At 39.9% G+C, this 21,017-nt stretch overlaps 1 protein-coding gene across 2 annotated transcripts in view; it reads left to right on the top strand.

The window, feature by feature from the left end:
* The window catches only part of ACVR1 (activin A receptor type 1), a 127,696-nt gene that overhangs the window by 89,201 nt on the left and 17,478 nt on the right, over positions 1-21,017 (top strand). For both annotated transcript variants that reach the window (XM_066279490.1, XM_066279489.1), the window contains exons 5-9: positions 1,705-1,968; positions 4,160-4,371; positions 7,359-7,458; positions 10,968-11,114; positions 20,047-20,322. In XM_066279490.1, coding sequence (XP_066135587.1) covers positions 1,705-1,968; positions 4,160-4,371; positions 7,359-7,458; positions 10,968-11,114; positions 20,047-20,322 — 999 coding nt within the window. The remainder of the gene's footprint in view (positions 1-1,704; positions 1,969-4,159; positions 4,372-7,358; positions 7,459-10,967; positions 11,115-20,046; positions 20,323-21,017) is intronic.

The raw sequence follows: 21,017 nt of genomic DNA on the forward strand, positions 1-21,017 counted from the left end.
GTAAACTTTTTGCTGGATTATGTCAACAGATATATATGTTTCTCATCCTCATAGAAATAGATTGGTGCTGGAATTTCTCTTGGATTTCTCTAGTAGGGAAAATAAAGTCTAACTCTTGGCTCATTAAAGTTTTTGCTCATTAAAAATGTCTGAGGGATTTTGATTCTCGGGGGTGAGTTGGTGACATACATACACTGTCAGCGGCTATTTTGGAATTTCTGCTCTTAGGCATGTCTTTGCTCTTGGATGAGCCCTTGTGGTTTTCAAAAGAACTAGCTAGTGAATTATAAATAGAAGGCCTGTGTCTGTGTGTCTGCATGCACTTACTCTGTGGGACGAGGCACCCACATTACAGTGGGCAGTGAACTATTTTCACTTTGAAGAGGGAAGAAGAAAGATTAAGAATGTTTTTTTTTTCTTTTTGAGATAACCCACATCTCTGCATGCACCTACACAAATCTGTGTAAATGAACTTGACATTTTCAAAGACCTCAACTTAAGGTCTCTTTAAAGCAGAGCTACCCAAGCTGTTATTTTAAGAAGGAAGCAGTTATCTCCCAGACCTGTGGCGGAGGGTTCGGGATCAGAAGGCTGTCTGCTGCGCCTCACCGTCCCGGGGAGCTCTGCAAGCTGCATTTCCTTATATGAACAATGCTCCAGTGAAAGGGGCCGTGGCTCAGTAATTGGTGGCTTTAGAACTTGGCTGTTTATATCCTATCGTCACTTTCCTTCTCCCCTAGTGGGAAACTGTTGGGATCAGCAAGTCTAAACTAGTCGTTTGAACAAGGGAGGGGAAAAGAAAGAGTGATTTGAAAAATGAAACTGCAAATGAGTGTTTTCAGACAGGAGGTCTGCTTGGTGTGCTTCACCGACGACACACGTCTGCCTCTTTCCATTACATATTGGACCCACCAGGTGTGCGCTGTCCCTTGAATCCCATCTGTAACCTCATTGTTGAAACATTGCTCTCTTTCCTTTGTCTTCTTGTTCCCTCATCCTCAGTCGTTGGTACCAGACCTTTTATTGCCAGTTGAAAATATGTGATCAGCTGTGAATTTCCATTATGATTGCTGTAAAAACTTCAGTATTACCACTATTGAAAAATTAGTCCAGACATCTAGCTTAAAATATTGATAATATGGATTTGTAATTAAAGACTTGTGAACTCTTATTTTACTGGTGTATTTCAGAGGCAGAACAGTAACACAGGGGCAGTAACATAACTTGTAGTTCTGGGTGATGGAGAATTGTGTGGAGCTAGCAGGAACTGGTATTAACAGCCGCCATATACTATAGTTAGGAACCATTCTTTTTTTTCTTTTAATACGTAAGATAACAGAGATGAGCATTAGGTTCCAGTAAGACATTTGATTTTGATGCAAGAATTGGGAGATGAGAGCCCGTCAGGCTGGAGATAACATGAAAACCAGAGTGGAAGTTTATTTTCAGATGCACGTGAACAAAAGATAAGCCTTCTTTGGCCTAGTAGGATTGATATAAAAGAGTATATACATCTTATATAAATGCATCTGTATATTGAGGAGTGATTATTATTTGGCAGTTGGCCAAGTGAGAGATACAAGATAACAGAATGTGGATAGGGGTTTTGGAGCAACTGCTGTAGAGAAACTACGGTATATTATCCCCTCAACGCATGTAAAACCCACTCAGTGGTTTCCCCCCTTCCTCTCTGTCCTTTTGCAGATGAGAATCCCAAGGTAAATCCCAGACTGTACCTGTGTGTGTGTGAAGGCCTGTCCTGTGGGAACGAGGACCACTGCGAAGGCCAGCAGTGCTTTTCCTCACTGAGCGTCAATGACGGCTTCCACGTCTACCAGAAGGGCTGCTTCCAGGTCTACGAGCAGGGGAAGATGACCTGTAAGACCCCGCCGTCACCTGGCCAAGCCGTGGAGTGCTGCCAAGGGGACTGGTGTAACAGGAACATCACGGCCCAGCTGCCCACTAAAGGTTCCCATGGACTTTTCTATTTCTAGATCAAAGGTCTTTGTTAGTGTTGTCCTGACTCTGTGTGGGTTAAAGATATAGGGAGGCACAAGGCTTTCCTCCAGCTCTTTGAACCAGAGGCGATGGATGACCAGGAACATAGCTCTAGGTGAGGAAGAGAAGAGTACAACCTTGGCAATCTAAAAGGAGGATGGATGTTTTGGGGAAAATCAACAAGGTGATGTCCACGTTGGGGACATCTTGGCTAACCAGATCTCTCTTAGCAGTCATGAGCAGGTGAACGGCTCTTGATACCCTTTTCAGTAAAAGAGCCTTGATTCTATTCATAATTTCTGAAAAAAACCTGCTTAATAAATACTCATCTCTATGTTGAGTGTTTAGGGAGGGAAACGGAATATAAGACTCAGATACCCGCGTGGAATACCTGTTCTCTATAAGGAAGGAGACAAAGAAAGGCACACTAAACTCTTCACTCATGACTGATTCTCAGTGATCTGTCACTGAAACTTGAAGCCATGTGAGATTTCACACAGACCTCGTAGTTTATGTGAATCTTCTCTGTATTATATTCAATATGGATTCTAAAGCCAACGGAAAACAGTGTTCCTATGCAACTATTTCCCCATAAAATGAGCCTGAAATTGCTATTTCAGTGTTCCTATAAATATCAATGCACTTAGTCTTTGTAGATTTACTCCAAGCCAAATTTACTTTTCATATATCGTGCATTTTTAATGGGCGTGATTATTTAATTTTGCACTCACAAAAGAAGAAACAACTCAAAAAGTGAAGTAGGAGAAGCTACTGAGAGCATCCTATACTGGAAGTGTCAGCTAGGGAGGAGACCAAAAAGTGAAACAAAAACTGATTCACAATCACGTTACTGTTATTTTTGAAGTTATAATGATGACTGTAAGGCATATAGAAAAGTTTAAATTCTGATAAGCAAATAGGTTTTGAATAATAAAAGGAAGATTTCTAAAAGGGAGTTTTAGTATTTAAATGGTTAAAACTAAAATGCTATTTAATGGAATAAAATGTACTTTTAACTTGTGAGTTAAATTTTATTAATAAAGTGGATAGACACGAAGAAATGTCTGCATTCACATAAAAGTTATGTCTATAAGTATGAAAAGTTTTTAATCTGTAGAACACTGTTAGACTAAGCTGTAGTAGAAATTTTATTTTTTAAAGAAATATCTAATTTATTAAGAAGGCACAATATTTATAATACAGCAATGTATATAATTAGCCTTACACTTTATCGTACAAATGACACATGCCATGGAGAATATGTGCCAAGTTGTTGATGAATTTGGATTTGGAGAGTTAAAAGGAATGTATAAAAGAAATTAGGCTTGAGATTGGATTGCTGAAGGGGCCAAGGACGTGGAAAAGAGTAAGTTACTTAAGGGGAAGAACAGGGCTTGCTGAAGTGTCATGAAAGAATCTGAAATTCAGAGGCAGTTATTGTTTTTGGAACTTTTAATTATGGACCTTCACTATCCAACTAAGAAATGCTGATTTAACTGGCTAGGCAGGTAGAAAGTCTGTGAATATTTGCTTGAGTGATATATGAGTGTTTGAGTGAGTGCATGAATGTTTGAATGGGTAATTTAAGAAATGACCTCTGAATAAGGGAGTGAATGAATGTTCTGAGTGAGTGAATGAATGCTGAAGACACTGAATAAAAGAACTGATGAAGGAATGAACAGATTCTAGGCAGAAATCATGATATAAAAAGATCAATGAGAAGTCAGCAACAGACCTCCAAGTACATTGGAGAGAGCGAGCACAGATTGGGCATTTCGGTCTTAACTCAGCACTCTCTCCCAGGGACATCAGAGCATATTGTCTGCAAGGAGTTGAAACATTCTTACAGATCAAATCCTAGTTAATAAGAGTAGTACCAAGATTTGTATAGTACTTTATATTTTAAAAGCACTTTCATACTCATGCCTTAATACAGTTAGTTCTCAATGGAATTTTTTCTGATTGTGTCTAAATGGATAATAGTTCAAATAACTGGGCTATTGGCCAGTTGTTAGGAAGTATTTTAGTTTTAACACTTGGTGACTTGTGAGACTTTGTGGTCAGGATCAAGAGCTACTTGTTAGGGTACTGGTTATAAATATTATATTATAAGTAAACAGTGATCCTTACAGCCAATTACCATTTTCTTCCCCATTTTCAGGGAAGTCCTTTCCTGGAACACAGAATTTTCACTTGGAGGTCGGCCTCATTATTCTGTCTGTGGTCTTTGCGGTATGCCTTCTAACTTGCCTACTGGGATTCGCTCTCCGAAAATTTAAAAGGCGCAACCAAGAACGCCTCAATCCCAGAGATGTGGAGTACGGTACCATCGAAGGGCTCATCACCACCAATGTTGGAGACAGCACTTTAGCAGTGAGTTTGTGACCCTAGGGAATCCCAACCATAATGAAGATGGCTAAGGGCGTTTTCTTATTTTGAGCATGAAATGCTGTGCATGCATGCCAGTGGCCATGTACACCCTCAGCAAACCCATGCTGGCACCTGTCTAGTCTTCCCTGTGTGAGAACATTAATTTTAGACAACATTTACATTAAGTGAGAGAAGGGGTTTACTTTAGCAGAATCTGGGGGTTAGGGAAAAGGGACAGAGCGTGGTTGGTTGCCTGTTTTGTTGGTGGGGGAGAACCTTGGAATTTATGGTCCGCATTTACTATTCTTAACAATAAAAGTTTTTCATAAAAAGCACCTTTTGCTTAATATTAAAAATCCCCTTTTCCCTTCTAGATTATTTTAACACCCTGTAACAACCTGACATCCAAAAAATAAATAAAAGCACCTCTTCAAGTTTTCATGCTCCTGTGCTGCCCCCTTGTGGAGTGCAGTCATTTGGTTAAACCAGTGAAGTCCAGCAGCAAGATGTTCACCATACGTACAGGTTAAAATTTTCTAGCCACCTTGGAAAAAAAGAAAACAAAAACAAGTGATATCAACGTCAACAATATATTTTTTAATTAATATATAGAATTATTTCAATCTATCATAAATAATTGTTAATGAGACATTTCATTTTTTTTTTAACCAGGTTTTCAAAATCTGGTATGTATTTTACACATGTGGCCTATAACCGTTCAGACTAATCACAGTTCACTTGCTCAGTGTCAACATATGATCAGTAGCTACCCTAATGGACAGATAGCACAGGGGCAGAAATTACTATATTTATACATTTTAAATGTACACTTCTGCATATTTTTAAATGATGAAATCACATTAAAAATGACTTTCTTTTCTTTTTTTGCATCTTAAAGTTGTTTGTCAAGTGTTAATGTTAAAGAAACTTTAAACTTTAATTGAGAAAAGGGAATCATTTTCTACACATTGGTTACCGTAAAGTGCAAAAGAGAAGAGTAATACATTTTAAAGGGACACTGCTGAGTCTGATGCCTACCCGAGAAAGGTGCAGATTTATGAGTGTTAGGTATCCTTCACTGGGCCGCTGTCAGGTGTACTGTTTGTTTTGTAAAAGGGGAGAAGGACCCGTGTGCTTACCTATTTAAATTGTGCTACAGGAGAACTGGGAAAAGAGGGGAAAGGACATTTCAAAAAGTAGAATATTACAGGTTTCTTGTTAGACATGTACTTAGAAGTTTATTTCACATTTTGAGGAAAATTAAATGAGTTTATTGAGTTAGTAACAAAATGATACATGGCTGAATCTTGGAAAATCATTAGCAAAGCAAAGCAAGATTCTGAAATAGATTAGTCAGACTTACGTTCCTAGGAACAGCTAACATAATTAATCACCATGGGCAATAATAGGGGTGTCTCTTGTAAATTACTGTTTAAATAGTTTCTATACTTTTGAAAGAGGAATGGGAATGGATGCTGAAAGTCTTCTCAACTCAACCATGTTAGATGACAGTATGTCATGATATAATGACACACCAAGAACACTGCTTCAAACAAGTTGTCATGATTGGTCTGCATACTTGCTCATTTAAGCAGTATGCTCATTTATTATTCAGCAAAGCACATCTTATTAAACAGCTCCCCTCCGTTGAAAAGAAGCCTTTGGGTCCCAGAGTTGAAGGTGATGTTTGGTTGGCTTGAGTTGATTTTCTTCCCATCTCCCTCCTTGAGGCTGTAAACTAGGTTTAGAAGTAGGAATATATATTATGAAAAAAATAACATATTAGTTTATTTTTTTAATTATTCTCTCAAAAATATTGAATGAATAAAGAGAAAAAAAAAGAACATCAAGCTGATGGTTAAGGAGATGTGAAAGTCTACTTTATCAACACTCAATTTCTGGTTGATTATCCATGTTGTGGTTTTTAAGGATTCTAAATTTTTTCCTTTGGATGTTCAGCTCTTGGTAATTTTGCTGATTAACAGTACTTCACAGTGGTACTCAGAAGTTAAAAAAAACAACAACAAGTATTGTATCGACAGTCATTCATGCAAGCTAAAATGCTTGGGAAAGGATGAACTTTAAGTCATGTCAGCTCACTGTTACTGCCACATTACCACCAACACCATGGGCACAGTGTTGATTACAGGTGATCCGTTCATGATTCCGAATGACCTCTGCTTCTTAGCTGCTTTCTTTTTTTCCTAAGAAGGAAAAAATTATAATTGAAAGTCTTCTTCCATGAAGTTCTTTTGTAGAAGTAGATTTGGCACATGGTTTTATGTTTTCAATGAAAGCTGTAGTGGTTCTATGATTTGTGGCTAATTCACATCAGGAAATGACATGTACTTGTTAGTGTTGTGACCCTTTTGTTCCTCATTCACCTCAAAGGTAACACCTCCATCCAGGTTCCCCTCTCTGCTTGAGTGTACCAGTTTGGTGACTCACGTGGCCACTGGTATCTTTCTAATACAAATAACATTAGAGTTGTCTGTTCCTTATTCCTAGTTTGTTTGTTCCTCATTAGAGCCCCTTAGTTGGCATGTCAACCAGAGTGGTTCCTTTGCTAGATACTAACAAGCAGAGTAGAATATGGTCAATTATGCCCAGCCCTTGGACTTGAAGTTACTCTCTCTTCTTTGCTCCTCTTATTCCTTATTCTACTTCCTGGACTTTCTAATTTGCATCTTCGATTTTGTCCTCTCAGCTTCTTTAATATATAAAAGAATTAAATATATTAATTCTAAAACTATGGATGCACAAAAGGGCCACTTATCCCTCAGGAAAATCTGAACTGTATCTGGGAAAGGGTGAGCTTCTGGTTTTCCTAATAAAACCAGTGCTTCCAATAGTGGGGCTGTTGATGCCCACTAATGGGCCACATGTCCAGAGTTGCTGCCTTTGCATGAGTTACAGCCACATGCATTCCCATACTCTAAACTGAGAGCCATTTCTCAATAGTTTCTTTTTCTCCTTGTCTTGAACCACAGGATTTACTGGATCATTCGTGTACTTCAGGAAGTGGCTCTGGTCTTCCTTTTCTGGTGCAAAGAACAGTGGCTCGTCAGATCACACTGTTGGAGTGTGTTGGTAATTATCCCTTTTCCTTCCTATGTGGGTTATATGTAATGTTAGTGTGGTTCTAGAAGTAGGACAACACTTGGAAAAATCTGTTTCTTGTTTCCTGTTGCTTGTTAAACGTCAGGAGATGCAGGGTAGCCATGTGGTGAGGCTCTGTCTTTGTTCCCTGTGTGACTTGTGTTGGAGCACCTGAAGTTGTACAAATCCTTGTCAAAGGGATCTGTCTCTAGTTAGTAGAGAGAATGCTTAGTCAAAAGCTTTCGGTTGCATGTGCACCCTTTGGGATGACGGGAATGCTTGAAATATGAATTAATTTTGGCAGCCTCTGATTGTAAGTATTTAATGATCTGAGGTAAGTAGATCATTTTGGACCATAAACTTGCGTATTGCAATTCTCTAATTCATCTTACTCTTCCCTGCCTTTATAAACAATGAAATAAATTTATCAAAGCTACTTTTACAACTGCTTTATTTATGCAAGAGGTATATATTTCTCTATGCCCACTCACATTTTTCCATATAGAAACATATTTAGACATAAATGTAATCATAGTGCGTGTATAATTTGCATCCCTGTCTTATCATTTTAAGCTCACACACATTTCCCTATATTTATACACAGCATAAATATTTTTAAAGACTGTGTAATAATTGTCTATTGAATGTTAATTTTTCTTTAACAGTACTACTTGATAAAGATTTTGTACACATTACTTCTTTCTTTTGAGTACTCAGAATACATTGCTGGGAATTAGGGTTCCTTGGTAAAATTTTTTTGACTTTTTAATTTTTATATATTTCCAGTAGCCCCTTTTATTTTAAAGTCCCAGTTTTTATTAGTTTTACTTTTATGTGGTGGATATTTCCCAGCCACATGATAGTTTTCATTAATTTCTCCTTTAGACACCATGTAGGGCTGGCCGCAGTAGCGATAATGAGTTGGCATCGCCTCTGTGCTCTCTTCCTAATTTTCCTGGTGGCTCTGGGCTAGACTTAGCAGCTTTTAGGGTAGGTGGCTCCCTGCACTACGTGGCTGCTGTGCTTTGACTTTTCTTCCCATTTTCATGGAAACCAGGGCACCCCCAAACCCAACAGTGGAAAAGGGGATGGGCAGAGGTATTAGGAGCAGCTAACGCCACCTTCAGGTACACAGGTGGCCAGGGGCAGCGTGTTGCCATTTCCCTAGATCTGCCGCTACTAAACATCCCTCGTGCGTCTTCTCTGCCATCGAGAAAATAAAAATGGAAAAGTCCCAGTTGCATACAAGCAGGGTTGTCTTTTTGTACCAGTTAACATCCTGTTTGATTGTGAACCAGGGATTCAGAAGGGACACGGGTACCCGTCTCGCTTACCCTCATCCTGTCCACGTCCACTCACCATTCGTAGCGCAGCAGGTGTCAAGATCAGCCCTCGGAGATGGACCCCAGAGTCCAAAGGGAAAATACATACATACTATTTTTGCTTATTTAGATATTCTCCAGCATGTTTTGAAACAATGTAAATTCACTTACAGCATTTTGTTGGTCTAGTGCTAAAGGCTTTGAAAAAGCAATGCCGTTTTAGTAGCTTATAAGTGTTCATGTGCTACAGTCTTAGATAAAAATGTATGTGGTGAATTGCTTGGATAGTATCTTGTCATTTTTGGTTCAAAAGCAAGAGAAATTGGACTAGGTCAGTCTTTTCCAGGCAATAGTCGGTGAACCCCCAAATTTCAGAGGCTTTAGGGATCCCCTTTGTGGGGCTGCATGACCAAGATTTCTGGGCAGTGCTGCTTCTGTTTTTAGCAACATCTACATAAGGATGCATTTGCAAAAAGCATTCATCAACATTAAAACATTTGAAAACCAGTGAAGTAGGTTTCTCTTTTACTGTAATTCTGTCTACTTATCCTGACATCCATCTCTGTTTTCTTTTAAAAAAAAAAAAAAAAAAAAAAAGCCTTAAAGGAACTTTAGTCTAAAGTCCGCAATTCTCTGGGAAATTTTTCTGTCCTTCCTAGTGAGACCATGAGGTGCAACTAAAGAGAGACAAGGAACCCAAAGGCAGGAAGAGTCTAGCTGGCCATTTTCTAGCAGCCAATTTTGTATTATCTTCACTCCAGCCTTCACTCAGGCTACAAATGCTGGGCAATTGCTTTATTAATTGACTTTATTAAAATTAATCTTGTACTCTAAACACTGTTTGTTTGCCCTGACAGTGGCTCACAGCGACCACTTACCACATTTAACATCCTTTTGGATTAGTCATTGCTATTCAGTAGGGACTTTGTTTATCATTAGGACATCTAGATTGGCTGGTTTGGATGATGTTCCAGGTGAGTCATCCGGGCAGACATGCTTTCTCTCTCCATGTTTGGGTTCTCAGTGGCTTAGTGTTTTCAGCAAAGAGCTGTATTCCTGTCTGTGCAGGTGGTGCGACAGCTGCTTATTAGCAGCCGTGATTCCCAGCAGCTTCTGCACTGCAGCTTGTATCTCCTGCTGCATGGTTATCTGGGTGCCACGTATGTCTTCACCCTTGATTATATACCCTGCTTTGGTCTGAGTCTCGTGGTAATCACCTCCTCCTCCCAACCTCCCTGCTTACCCCTATCTGTAATTAAGGAGAAGAATGGCAGAGGGAGCATGGATTTGACAAGCTGATAGGCTGATAGTTGTGTTGTTGCTGCGGGGGCGGGGGGGGGGGTGCATGCACCCAATAGAATCATCACAGCTAGTCACCGCATTCTGGGAAATGTCTTCTGCAATTGGTCTTTCCAGTGTAGCCCACTTGCAGCATTACAGGGTTGTCTAACAAGCAAATACCCATGACCAATGTCAGAAATCAGAACTGTTCTGGGATTATGTGTTTAAGACTTTGCAAATCCTCTTTTGAACTATATCCTCTGCCAAAAAACCCTTCAGGGCTGGCGGTGGCTGCTGGTCGGTCTCCTTCACAGCATTGTTTCCTGTGTGCTGGTGTGTGATTTTCTTTTCAATCCTCCAGGACACACATTTCAAACGTAATAGTCTCCTTTTTGAAAAATATAAATGCATATGTAAATTCACAAATTTGAAGTCGTAGAAAGTGCCTGTTGATCCTGTGTGAAGGGAAAGAATCAAGTAAGCCCTTCAGTTTAGCCACGTACACGGTTTCCTATACACTGCTTGTCTAGAGCCTTTTTTGTCTGTCAGCACAACACTGAAATCTTATAATCTGTACCATTTTCTGAGTTTTACCAAATTTTATATGCTTTCAAAAGCCATGTGTTTCATACGTTTTAATAGAGGAATTTAAATATAAAACTTTGTCATCCGCAGCTCATTATAGGGCAGATAGTGATGGTGCTTAATTTGCTATCACAATGGGGTGGCTGGGAAGGGCAGGTTCTAGCTACCTTTACAAGCAAAAGGTTGTGGTATTTATATCCCCCGATTGAGTTTTCCCAGTAAACAGTGGAAAGGGTTAAGGATTGCAGGCATGAACTTGACTGACTCCCTCTTCCGTCCTGCTGTCCCATGTCACATCTGCGCTTTCCGCAGGGAAGGGCAGGTATGGCGAGGTGTGGAGGGGCAGCTGGCAAGGGGAGAATGTTGCTGTGAAGATCTTCTCCTCCCGAGACGAGAAGTCATGGTTCAGGGAAACAGAACTGTACAACACTGTGATGCTGAGGCACGAAAATATTTTGGGTAAGTACACAGATAACTCCCTCATTAATTTTATCTGGAAAGAAATATTTTGCCTGCCTTTTGCCCTCTCTGATTTGGTGGATGGGGATTTGCCAATCTCTCCTGAAAAGCCGGATAGAGATTCTCGAGCATTTACGGTATATACTGTTTAATTTTTTAACACTAATTTCTTGTTTAAATCTACAAGGAAGCTAAGTTTGAAGGTTCTCTCTGTGGTGAAAAGGAAATTGTTATTGTTCATTCTTATTCTACAGGTCATTATTTAAACAGAAATTTGCTCCATATTGTTCACTTCAAGGCTTCATCGGTTATTCTACTTATCCCACACCCTTTTTGAATATTTATGACTTGAATCAAACTAAGAAAGATCTTTGGACGATTTCCTAGAGATTCACAGCACCCAGGGACATAGTAATTAAATGCACATTCCCTCAAACTAGGCATCGCTTTTTTTAAGCTCAGATTTACAGAGGGATTTAGCATACATTTTAATTTGGAAACTAAAGCTTAAAAACATTTGTGAAATATGTGAAGAGCTCATTGAAATACTTCTATGGAAGTATAAAGGGTGAGAAATTCCTTGTATCCATTGGCTTATATGTTTTTGAGAAGTTTCTGTAAATGTGTTTATACTAATACATCTATGATGAATACTACTTGGAGTGCTTTTTATTGGTGGATATAATGTTTGTAGAGAATTTGTCCTGTATAAGATAAGAAGTGTTGGCCACTTTATGGCTATTGTATTAGGCTTGGCATATAGAAGGCTGTTGCCATAATTTATTTCTATTCCAGTACAGCTATGAGCCATATAAATTTAGTCAACTACGGACAATATATACAACAGTGGTCCCATAGGACTATAATGGCTGCAAAGTGTCTATCATCTGTGACAGTGTAGCTGTGGAAATATTGTAGCATGATGCATTACTCACATGTTTGTGGGGATGCTGGTGTAAACAAACTTACTGCACTGCCAGTCATATAAAGGTATAACACATACAGTTATACTATATACTATACTTTATATATATGTGTGTGTATATATATATATACAGACACACACACACATACATATACTATGCAACATTATACTATATAGTCTAGGTGTGTAGTAGACTATACCATTTAAGTACACTCTACAGTGTTCACATGACAGAATTGTCTAACAGGTTTCTCAGAATGTATCTCTGTCATTAAGTACATAGTAACTTGATAATGATGATAAATTACCATGCTACTAGTTTATGTATTTACTATATATACTCTTTATTTATTAAGTTTGTTGGAATGACACTGGCTGACAAAATTATACAGGTTTCTGGTGCACAATTGTACAACACATTATCTGTACATTCTATTCTGTGTTCACCACCCCAAGTCTTTTTCTGTCACCATTTATCTCCCTATCCCCTCTTCCACCTCCCCCATCATTATTTTAGAGTGTACTCGTTCTACTTAGAAAAGTTTACTATAAAACAGTATGCCATGTTATACAAGCAGCAGCCTCATGTTTCTTGTGTTTACTGTGTCTCTCGATTGCATCATTTTCTCTTGTGCTTGATTTAATCTCATGTTATTATATAAATTTAGTGTAGCCTAAGTGCATAATGTTATAAAGTCTACAGTAGTGTACAGTAATGTCCCAGGCCTTCACATTCACTCATCATTCATTCAACAACTTCCAATGTTGCAAGCTCTGTTTATAGTAAGTACCCTATCCAGGTGTACCATATTTTATCTTTTACACCACATTTTTACTGTACCTGTTCTATGTTTAGATAACACAAACAGTATTGTGTTACAGTTGCCTACAGTATTCAGTACAGGTACATGGCTATACAAATTTGTAGCCTAGGCGCAAGAGGCTATACTATATAGCCTAGGTGTGTAGTAGTCTGTATCACCTAACTACACTTTACAGCAGGGGTCCCCAAACTTTTTACACAGGGGGCCAGTTCACTGTCCCTCAGACCATTGGACGGCCAGACTATAAAAAACTATGAACAAATCCCTATGCACACTGCACATATCTTATTTTAAAGTAGGAAAACAAAATGGGAACAAATACAATATTTAAAATAAAGAACAAGTAAATTTAAATCAACAAGCTGACCAGTATTTCAATGGGAACTATGCTCCTCTCACTGACCACCAATGAAAGAGGTGCCCCTTCCGGAAGTGCAGCGGGGCCGGATAAATGGCCTCAGGGGGCCGCATGTGGCCCGCGGGGCCGTAGTTTGGGGACCCCTGCTTTACAGTGTTCATACTGTGACGGAATTGCCTAACAACAGATTTCTCAGAATGCATCCCTTTTGTTAAGTGATGCATGAATATACTGCCAATTTAGTATTAAACCTGAGTAAAGCTGTCTGCGAATAATGGGTTGACAGCTGTTGTCCGAAGCTTTGCTTCAGCGGTATGGTGGTATGTTCCATTACAGAATTGTCTCGGTGTCTGCTGTTGATTTCCCCCTTCCTCTTCCTCTTGGACCCTAGCCATCAACTAATCCTCCTCACTTATATTCTTGGTCTCCCCTTTCCAGTCCCTCTCTCAGCAATGAGTTATCTTCCATTGGAGAGCTGAAGTGCTTCTGCTCAGAGTGTCTTTGATGACTCTCACTTTGCCTGCAACACCTGTGACTTCTGAGCCTGGCATACTGCACTCCCGATTTGGGGGTCCAGGGAGTCTCTGAGGCATCCTGTACGATTATCCGCACATGCAGCCATTTCTCATATTTGCCCTTCCTTGGGTTTTTCATGAACATTCAGGTCTCTTTGTCTTTGTTCATATTGTTCTGTATAACCTACTCTCCCAGTCCCACCCTCTAACCTCCCCTTCCTCCATCAAAACACCACAGTGCCCTTCCAGTCTCTCCCATTTATCCCATTTAATTGTGCTATTCCATACTCCTCACTTAGTACCTCTGTTAGAACTCTGTATTTTTCCGAAGCTGGAAACGGGGAGGCAGTCAGACAGACTCCCGCATGCACCTGACCGGGATCCACCCGGCACACCCACCAGGGGGCGATGCTCTGCTGCAATCAGAGCCATTCTAGCATCTGAGGCAGAGGCCACAGAGCCATCCTCAGCGCCCAGGCAAACTTTGCTCCAGTGGAGCCTTGGCTACGGGAGGGGAAGAGAGAGATATAGAGGAAGGAGAGGGGTAGGGGTGGAGAAGCAGATGGGCGCTTCTCCTGTGTGCCCTGGCTGGGAATCGAACCCGGGACTCCTGCACGCCAGGCCGACACTCTACCACTGAGCCAACCGGCCAGGGCCTCTGCTAGAACTCTTATCATTGCCTTGTGTGGCGGTTGGCTGCATACGTGGAACAACAGTAAAGCTGGCAATGACAATAATGACCAGTTACCATGCAGTAAGCACTGTGTTTTGAGCATTTTCTCATTTAATCTTCATCACAATCATAAGAGAGTAGGTATTCTTGTTTCCTAGTTTTAACTGATGAAATGACTGAGGTACACAGACGTTAACATCACCAGCAGGTTGAATAGTAGAGCCGAGAATCACACTAGGCATTCTAACTCTTCACCACAGTTCTGTATCCTGCTCTGTAGTTTTCTGGATGGGTATATAGTGACAGAGTTGCTTCTTAGGGTCTGAGCTGAAAATTCACCAGCAATCCAAATTATCCTGCAGTGTTCCATTTTCCCCCCTGTAACTGAAACAGACTGAAGTTGTGCAACAGGTAAGGCGTTGATGGTGTTAGAAGAAGTGAAGTACAAGAAGAACTTGAATCATCAGAATTATTCTTAGTGGGCAGATGCACATATACTAAGAAACATGGGGGTCTGGGACTTGTGAAGGAAGGTCATATTCCAGCGTCCCCTCTCATTCTCATGAGGCTCACAAGCTCATTGAGCAAAGTGCTCTAGATATCACTGTACTATGCAAATAATCACTTTATCCATGCACTTAAGTTAAATGACCTATGATACCACTATTGTACAATGAGGACAAGAATTATTTCCATTGTTTTTGCTTTTTCATTCAGCACCGAGGACAACACTCTACACATGGTAGGTGCCCAGTAAATATTTATTAGATTGGATTTAATCACAAGGGGGAGGAAAAGATAGGTTTTTTTACCGTGATTACAGGGGCAAAACATTGTCCATTTCTTATTACTAATGATCCATGGAAATTCTGAATTCATGAACTCTTCCTACTCTCATCATAATTACAGCCAGTGGATTGATCTTACTGTACAGTCCTTTTAATTGCAGAAGCTTGTAGAAATGCACAATCTTTTTTTTTTTTTTTTTTTTTTCCTGAAGCTGGAAACGGGGAGAGACAGTCAGACAGACTCCTGCATGCACCCGACCAGGATCCACCTGGCACCAGGGGGCGACACTCTGCCCACCAGGGGGTGATGCTCTGCCCCTCCAGGGCGTCTATCTGTTGCGACCAGAGCCACTCCAGTGCCTGGGGCAGAGGCCAAGGAGCCATCCCCAGTACCCGGGCCATCCTTGTTCCAATGGAGCCTCGCCGCGGAAGGGGAAGAGAGAGACAGAGAGGAAGGAGAGGGGGAGGAGTGGAGAGGCAGATGGGCGCCTCTCCTGTGTGCCCTGGCCGGGAATCGAACCCAGGACTTCCGCACGCCAGGCCGACGCTCTACCACTGAGCCAACCGGCCAGGGCCTACAATCTTTTTTGTCCAACCTTTCCCTGCTTTACCAGTTTTCTGGATGTATACACTTTCAGGCTTGCTGTGAGCATTTTCTTCTCCACTGAAAGAGCATATTGTGTCAGATGTCAGATAATGATTTCCCCCACCCTTGAGTATTGCTAACTCTAGTTCCCCAGAATACATAATTAAATGACATACACACATACAGAAATACGTACACACATATGTATTTGTGTACACGTGCATGCATATAAAACTCTGGGCCCTCATTGTTTATCCTCCTACTAACCTTCCAAAACAGTATCTTTTCAGTGGACTCTTTTGCACTTCAACTCTTCCTTTTGCTGAGTCTGGTGCAGAAGTCAACAGAGAAGTCAGTAATGGAGACTGTTGTGTAGTGGCAGGCGGCGTGGTCAGAAATTCGGGAAACTGGTTTCTCCTCTCAGCACCGTTTGACCACTGTGTGACTTTGTGCCAAAGCTGGGTGTTTCTGCTCGTTCTTTTCTTCATTGCTAAAACTAAAGAGGTTGAGGATTTTACTCCAAAGTCTTGTCTTAAACTCTTTTAAGAACATTATAAAATATACATAACATGAAGTCTACCATTTTAATTATATTAAATGTACAGCTCAGTGTGGCAGAGTACATTCCAACTGTGTAACATCACCACCCTCCGTCTGCAGAACCCTCTCATACTCCTCAAAGATACTGCAGAACATTTTAATTAGTCATTATTTCTGGAGATCCATAAGAAGTAAAGAAAACTACCTACAAAAGATATTAAGTTATAAAATCATTATGGTCTTAATTGAACCCTGGGCTATTTTAAAATATAATAATAGCCAACTATTCTTTTTCTTTTTTTTCCAGAGACAGAGCAAGAGTCAGAGAGAGGGATAGATAGGGACAGATAGACAGGAACGCAGAGAGATGAGAAGCATCAATCATCAGTTTTTCGTTGTGGCACTTAGTTGTTCATTGATTGCTTTCTCATATGTGCCTTGACCGCAGGCCTTCAGCAGACCGAGTAACCCTTTGCTCAAGCCAGCGACCTTGGGTCAAAGCTGGTGAGCTTTGCTCAAACCAGATGAGCCCGCGCTCAAGCTGGTGACCTCAGGGTGTCGAACCTGGGTCCTCTGCATCCCAGTCTGATGCTCTATCCACTGCACCACTGCCTGGTCAGGCACCAACTATTCTTGAACACTTCCTATGTGTTAGGCATCATATGAAATATTTTATATCTGGTAACTCTTTTAGCCTTACAATAACCCTTTAAGGTATATGATGATGTTATCCTTGTCTTATAGATGAGGAAACCAAAGTGGAGATTTTATGTGACCTGTGCAAGGTCACTGAGCTTGGGAATGGCAGAACCAGTGTAGGAACCAGTAGTTCAGCTCTGGGGCGCAACACTCAACCTCCGTGCTCCACAGTGTGGTGGTCTCACTCCTCAGCTGCCAGAGCTGCCCAGTGCCAGGTTCCTGAGAGTCACCAGGAACAGGCTCCCAAGGAGTACTGATTTTCTCCACTTAAGATTTTGGGGTTTATTTTAGTTCCTGAGGAGCCTAGAAGGGTGACTTCTGCCCTATTCACTTTCTCTCCCTGTTATGAACATACCCAGTGGCTATGCCAGAGTTCCAACTAATCGCACCTGTTCAACGTAGACAAACTGTAGAGTGCGTTCACTTAAAATGCAAGTATTATATAAAAGTGCTCTAGCATTTTGAAGAAAATGTAGTAATATAATTCACACCTGAAAGGCAGTTTTTAAAAATCTTACCGATTTAAAAGTTATTTTTTCCTGAAGTTCTCTAGAGCATAATTAATAGGACAAACAAAATTCTTCCTTAAGTCCTAGGGGGCTTAGGGAAGGCGAGAGAATAAAAATTTCTTTATTATTTATTTAACCAAGGTTTGCTCTCCCTTCAGCAGATAAACCAGCAGAGGCTCTGCAAGTATAGAACAGTGATTTAATTTCTTCTGAGTGGTGCTTTTATATTTTGGGGTATTTATTTTTGAGAAAGTCATTAGATTAATATTTGATTTAAAATAAGAAAGCAGAAACATTTCTTTAAGTAAGAATTACTAATGTGTGAGTACACATTTTGATTCATATTATAGCAGCAAAGGGTTCTGGGAGAAGGAGCCACGTGGAGACCAAGACTAACTAGAGAGTGAGAGACTAAGACTGGCAGTGGGAAAGCTCAGAGGAAGAGGGAGAAGGGGGTAGGAAATCAGAGTGTAGAAATGTTAATCAGTTCGCTTTACAGATGCCCCATGGGTAGAACAGAAGTCAACTTGTTTGGGGTTAGGAGTTCCAGAGCCAGACTGCCCGCGGCCATTACTGACCTTAATGTCAGGGATGTAATTTACCCACTTCCTGTGGTTGTTGGAGGATTGCATTTGAAATGCTTGGCACATTGTTAGCGCTCGGTAATTAATAGCTGCCTCTCTTGTTGATGATGCTGATCAAATAGAAGGCCTTTCTGTGTTCCCAGAGTTTCCTGTGTAAGATACATGGTATACCAGAACAGCTAGCATCAAACTTGTGGTTGGTTGCAACTTAATAGCTTTGTGGTTCTTGGCATCTCCCAGCAGCAACTTCATTATTTCTAAAATGAGTGTAATGATATCTATCTTACTGGTCTATTGAGGAAAATCCAATGAGAAAATATATGTGAGAGTGACATAAATTTTCTACAAAGTAGTATATGATGGTAGGGCATTTTATTTTAAGCATTTATTTTTTTACGTTATACTTTCGCAAGTCATTTAATTCTTCCTCATGCCGTATCGATCTTTAAAAAATTTTTATCTTCTATTTATATATCTCAACCTTTACTGTCCATAAGGTTTAGATATATCTGATATACATATTATAATAATACATATTTCTATAAATGTATTGTAATATATACAGATATATCATGTATATTATAAGATATATATTATATATATTAAAAGCACAGAATTGCTTTCCTAAAATCATTCTTCTTTGTGTAAGATATAGAGAAGAATATTATTCTATAAGATATATATAGAGAAGAGTAATGTTAGGAAACCACTTCTGAAACAAAAAAAGACAAGCACAAATATCACAATTTATTCCATAGGTTAGGACGTGCCTCTGTCTTCTGTAGTTCCTTCAGTGTACTCAAAAGTCCCCACAGATATCTAGAAAAATATTTTGCTACCTCTTTTTTACTGTGGTCAGTATTTCACTTCTCAAGACCAGTTGTCACTTCCTGATTGAAATCTATTGTAACATCTGGTCTGAATTATGATTCCCTACCCTGGGGTCATGGTACCCTTTGCAGATACATATTAAGTACTTTTCACATTATACTGTGATTATTTCCTTTTTATATCTATCTTCTTTTTTTAGCTAACAAACTCTATTATCTGGTTTTCCTGTGTGACTGACAAAGAGCATCATAAATGCTTGTTGTATTTCATTGGTTCTTTTTTTATTTGTTGAATCTATTAATCATTTAACATAAACCGAGCCCTTTATTATTGTACATATGAATACAGATAATCCAAAGATCCTAAATACACAGCAAATCACAGGCAGATCAGGACTAGAATACAGACGTCTAGGTTCCCGGTTTTGTTTCTTTTTGGGTAGTTGATGAATGATCTGTGCTTGAATATCAGTGTGATGAGGATTTTGGCATTATCATTATGGATAAGCACAAAAATATTATTTCTATTTGAATCTTAATGCAATATAAAGTATTTTAAAAGGATGTTTTAGCGTGACCAGGAGGTTGCGCAGTGGATAGAGCATCGGACTGGGATGAGGAAGACCCAGGTTCAAAACCCCAAGGTCGCTGGCTTAAGTATGGGCTCATCTGGCTTGAGCACAGGTTCACCAGCTTGAGCGCAGAGTCACTGGCTTGAAGCCCAAGGTTGCTGGCTTGAACAACTAAGGAGCTGAAACGAAGAACTGATGCTTCTCATCTCTCTCCCTTCCTGTCTGTCCTTCTCTCTGAATACTCTCTCTGTCTCTGTCCAAAAAAACCCCACCAAAAACAAAAAAACAAAAAACACCTGTATTTTACCCTGGATATGGGTATGAAATTTTCTTGTTCATTAGCAGTACCCTTTAAAGGATTATTTTTTTTGTTGATGATGCTCCTGTAAACCGCCTTTGATGGCAGTTGGTTAGTTTAATTATTTCTTGTTACAGATGATCTCTACTGCATAGGTCACTATTTCTGGATATTGAGAATTATAATGTGGAATTCTTACATGTCTGCTAATTTTGTTCTTGCTCTCTCCAGGTTTCATTGCTTCAGACATGACATCAAGACACTCCAGTACTCAGTTGTGGTTAATCACACATTATCATGAAATGGGATCGTTGTATGACTATCTTCAGCTGACTACTCTGGATACAGTTAGCTGCCTGCGAATAGTGTTGTCCATAGCTAGTGGTCTTGCACATTTGCACATAGAGATATTTGGGACCCAAGGAAAGCCAGCCATTGCTCATCGAGATTTAAAAAGCAAAAACATCCTGGTTAAGAAGAATGGACAGTGTTGCATAGCAGATTTGGGTAAATTTTTACAAATATTTCTTTATTGCTGTTTTTACTTTTGTTGTATTCCCATGTTAACAAGGTTGGTGCCTTTCTCTCCCAACATTTTGTTGTGGAAAATTTCAAGTATGCAGTTAAATTGAAAGAATTTCATAGCGAACAAATATATCCTAACCACCTAGACTCTTTCATTAATGTTTTATTGTTCTTAAGCTTATAAGAATCCTGTGAGAAAGACATAATTGATTTATTGACATGAACAATACATATACACACTATTGTGAAAGTTTCAGATAATACAGAAGTACAGTGCACAGCACCAAACCCAGAGGTCCCCGTGCTGAGCCTCCCACCTTTGCATGGAGTATAAATAGACTAGCTCTTAAACCACGTAAACCAGGGGTCCCCAAACTACGGCTCGCGGGCTGCATGCGGCCCCCTGAGGTCATTTATCCGGCTCCCGCCACACTTCCGGAAGGGGCACCTCTTTCATTGGTGGTCAGTGAGAAGAGCATAATTCCCATTGAAATACTGGTCAGTTTGTTGATTTAACTTTACTTGTTCTTTATTTTAAATATTGTATTTGTTCCCATTTTGTTTTTTTACTTTAAAATAAGATATGTGTAGTGTGCATAGGGATTTGTTCAGTTTTTTTTATAGTCTGGCCGTCCAACGGTCTGAGGGACAGTGAACTGGCCCCCTGTGTAAAAAGT

The sequence above is a fragment of the Saccopteryx bilineata genome, chromosome 5, assembly GCF_036850765.1.
Source record: "Saccopteryx bilineata isolate mSacBil1 chromosome 5, mSacBil1_pri_phased_curated, whole genome shotgun sequence".
In the NCBI taxonomy this organism is placed as follows: domain Eukaryota; kingdom Metazoa; phylum Chordata; class Mammalia; order Chiroptera; family Emballonuridae; genus Saccopteryx; species Saccopteryx bilineata.